Source organism: Caenorhabditis briggsae, assembly GCF_000004555.2.
Source record: "Caenorhabditis briggsae complete genome, chrIII, whole genome shotgun sequence".
NCBI classification, from domain to species: Eukaryota; Metazoa; Nematoda; class Chromadorea; order Rhabditida; family Rhabditidae; genus Caenorhabditis; species Caenorhabditis briggsae.
This window is the reverse complement of record NC_013490.2, coordinates 3,678,762-3,682,799: the sequence shown is the minus strand read 5'-3', so window position 1 is coordinate 3,682,799 and position 4,038 is coordinate 3,678,762. Positions and strand designations below refer to the sequence as shown.

General features: G+C 39.2%; 2 protein-coding genes across 2 annotated transcripts in view; both read left to right on the top strand.

Annotated features, from left to right (window-relative positions):
* CBG19699 overlaps positions 1-1,159 on the top strand; it is a gene marked incomplete at both ends in the record, with an annotated part of 1,777 nt that extends 618 nt beyond the window's left edge. The window contains 2 exons of the mRNA XM_045243576.1: positions 735-878; positions 1,022-1,159. Coding sequence (XP_045096847.1) covers positions 735-878; positions 1,022-1,159 — 282 coding nt within the window. The remainder of the gene's footprint in view (positions 1-734; positions 879-1,021) is intronic.
* Positions 1,160-2,682: 1,523 nt separating this feature from the next.
* CBG19700 lies at positions 2,683-3,225 on the top strand (the record flags this gene model as incomplete). Its single annotated transcript, XM_002634667.1, has 1 exon — positions 2,683-3,225. A coding segment is annotated over one exon (543 nt), but the record flags the coding sequence as incomplete, so codon positions are not given.
* Between the last annotated feature and the right edge of the window lie 813 nt (positions 3,226-4,038).

Below are 4,038 nucleotides of genomic sequence, written 5' to 3'. Positions count from 1 at the left end.
AAAACGATGAGATCAGCGAGAATAATGGAACCTATGAGATAAGAAAAAGTGACAAAATTTATGAAAAACAAATCTCAATTCGAATTCTTCCGCTCGTCCATATTTTCGATTTTGAAAATTTCTTGTTTATCATAGTTTCCGGTTTTAGATAAGATGGATATTCTTTATGAAATGAATGTTGATTTAACTGAAAATAGGAGTTTTTGATTTTGTGATGTCGATAATGAACTTACTTGAGCCATTTGAATATGATGTCCGTACTCAAATCTTCGCAAATCCAAATAAATTCATTAGAGCAGTTATTTTATAAAACAAATCCCAAACTTTTGAATCGTTTTAATCGGGTCATGACACATTCGGTTGAGAGCCTGCAATTTCACGCATGTTTCTTTGTCCACCAGACTTTCGAAAACTAACCTATATACGGTAAGACGCAGTTTCCGGAAGTAAGGCCTTCTGGACTTGTTTAAATTGAGCTCACTATCAGAGAAATTTATCATCTCTTTTTTTCTTGTTTTTTTCGGTGATCCCTTGCATCGTTTTTACTTTATCCTTTAAGCTAAAAAGGCAAAAATTATCTTACCTGCAGAGTTTTCTCTGAATTTAAAATCTTCAAAACCGTCGTATTTTTGTCGATTCATAGAATTACTGTCTTCCATAGAAGTCGTATATATAAATTGAACTTTGAATAGTCAGCTGTCCCTGCAAATGCATCAATTCATATTCCGTTTCAGAGGTGCAAGTGGATTTCTATTCAGCTGTGCTCCGAAAACAAGCTCCGAAGCTGTGGGCAGCTCGATGGGGGCTTGTTCGAATCCGTGGATGTACCAATTTTATCAGCTGAGGAAGCGGTACACCTTGTCAATGATCATCAATCGGTGAGTGGATGATGTTCATTATTTTAGTTACATTTCGAAGCAAGTTGCGGTCGTTGGCGCGCCCATCGATGCTTTCCAATAGAATGTTCAAAAATTGAATTGGGGATTAGTGGGTGGAAAACATATATAGTAACAAATTTCAGGTTGTTGAAGAAACGATTCCACTTTTCCTACTGCACCTGAAACCATGCAAGGTAGGAGGACCAGAAGAGGAGCAGCAGCAGCGGTTGTGCTGCTTGAAAAAAATCAATGATTCATCAATTTACATTGCAATTTTCTGAAAATTCAATTGCTGTATACTATAAACTTGAACTTGAACTATGAACTTAACATTTTCTTGAAATATACAAAAGAAGTGGAATTGAATATATTCAAATATATTCAAATATATATTCAAAGAATCAAAGAAACCGTGATGTACCCATGGTTACTCAACTTCCAGACATTCCAGAATTCTCGAATCGATTTGTGAATTTATATTTACCACAGCAAAAGGGGCGGAGCCAACTACGTAGAATCCGAATATGTAACTGTTTTCACTGGAAAATCTACAAGAAAAAATAAAAAGACGAAAAACAAAAGTTTCCGACAGAAAAATGCCTAGTAAAGTTTGATGGAAGTCGGTAACGCACAATTTTTTGTTGTCTCCAGTAGCTAAAGACTTTTTCTAAAAGGAAATAATAACGAAATTTTCAGAAAAGTTGCCCGAAAAATGTACATTTCAGCCAAACTGGCAGTAAATATCGTGAAAATTTTTCAGCGACAACCTATAAAAATTATGTTTCCAATAGATAATACTACTTTTGAACTTAACAAAGACAAATTTTGAACAAAATTGGAGCATCAGAAAGTATTTTAGTTTTAGTCGAAAGCTGACATACTCATTGAAATACGCGCCCGTAAATCTACGGAATGGGGCATGGGGGTTTTCCCCAGAATGGGGCATGAGGGGTTTTTTTTCCGACTTTTCGGACTTTTTTCTCCCTTCCAAAAATCTGATGCCTCGAGCGAGGATCGAACTCAGGTTGATCGTTTCACACAGGGCTGGGAAAAATGAACGCCGGCGGCGCGGCGGCGGAAAAACGGCGGCAAATTTTAGGTGTTTCGCCGGCGAACGGCGGCGGCCGCCGGCGTTTTTATGCGCACTACGGTAGATAAAAAGTTGTGCAGTCCGCATTTATTCGTTTCCACACATCTCTTTTTGGCTAATTTTTGTCATTTCTCTCAAAAAGTTTTCTTTTTTCAATAAAAATGGAAGAAATCACAAACATTATGCTTTGAAAGTGATTAGTAGAGTAGTGGAAAGCGTTAGAGCTCGAAAAGTGAATAAAAATCGAAATATTTCAAAAAGTGGAAATAAGATGATTTAATGGTTGATCTGCTTGAAAACATGTAAACTTGTTTCAAAGTCGAAATCAAGGTTATGAGATGCAGAAAATTTGTTTTAAAACATTTTCCTCAATTTTTAAACTTATTATTTACTTTGTATAAATTTTATTAAGCTCTATACGGATGGCAGCGGTCAGATGAGACAAGAAAATATTTAAAAAATCTCGTTTCTCATCTCAAATCTTGAATTTCCCCCTGATTTCATTTTTTTTGTAATGCTAAATTTCGGTTCAAGGTGCAGACACTTTAGAGGTCAACAGGTCTCACCGCGACCGGGGGAGAAGAACGGGCGCCGCCTGTCTGTCTGTCATTCTACGTGTCTTTACGTGCAAGTGGTGCTTGTTTCGTAAGAAACGTGTGTTTTTCGTCGTCTTTTGGTCGTTTTTTTGGCGAGAATGAGAACGCTCTGGCGAGAATGAGAAAAAAGAAAGAAGTGAAGGTTCCTGTGATCAATCAGAAAGGATACGAAATGCAGGCCGAATTCAATGTAAAGTTGATGAATCTGCTGAAGAAAGGTCAAGGATCAGGGAATGTGGATGAGGTGCTCGAGAAAGCGTTGGATCTTCTGAAGAACCGAAATCAACAGCTAGTTCTCTTGGACCAAAATCCGGAGGCTTTGAAGCAAGTTGAGAGATGGAAGGCTCTTTCGGAATTATCAGGATCGTCTTTTTCGGCTTCGGATGAATCACGTTTGTTCGCTATGGCATCTCTGCTGTCTAAAGAGGCTCCGAGTTCGTCGAGAAGACAGGCTCCTCCTCGCCAGTTCTTTCGAGGAGCGGATTTCGGAGGAAGGCACTCTGAAATTCGACGTTTCTCGCCCGCCTACCCGTACCAAAATGGCCAGCTCAGAAGACCTCAGCAAGATGTCAATGTGGGAAGCAATTTTGAGAAAAGAGCAAGAGTTCAATGCTTCAGTTGCAAAGAATTCGGACATTACGCCCCCGAGTGCCCAAACAGAAGGTAAGGTTAACCCAGTGGGGATGGCTAGTAAGGCTGAATTTCGGGAACAAACATTAGCTAGCCCCTGGATTCTAGAAGTGATTAAAGGTGGGGGGACAGGAGATTTTTCGTAGTTTTTTTTGTAGCTAGAGTATGCATTCTACCGTCACGGTGTACAACGCTTAATGTCACTCTGCGTACAGCTGTCGTCCTCGCCTTTATGTATGCAATCAGGCGTGCGCTTTCTCTTTGCTCTCGTGGCTCAGTCGGTAGCGGCGCCGCACCCTCAATCATCGCCCTCACAAGTTCAACTCCTCGAGGGGCATCTTTGAACGGAATTTCGAGAACATTATTTTTTTCATGTCCCCCCCACCTTTAAGAAGGATTTTGAGATTAGGTTATTGAGATTAAGTTAGATTTGGTTATATTTCACAATTTTGAGCTTCCCCGACCTTTAAGGATTAGGAAAACGTCAAAGAAGTACGAGGTTTTTGTTCATGAAGAAGTTGCGAAGTTATTAGAAGCAGGAGTAGTAGTTCCCACGGATAAACCGTTAGTTTGTAGTCCCCTTCATGTAGCTGATAACGGAAAAAAGTTGAGGCTTATTTTAGATTTGTCAGGTCTTAATAAGGGTTTGAGTGTCCCCAAGTTTCGGCTACTAATACAACGCCACCTAAACCGCCAACTTTGAGCTCATGTATCTCCTTTTCTGTGAATGCTATCAAAATGTAGTAAAATAACAAAATGTTGCTGATATTATGATAAACGTTTTGTCAGTTTATTACTTTCTGATATCGTTCACAGAAAATGAGATATATGGGCTCAAAATTGA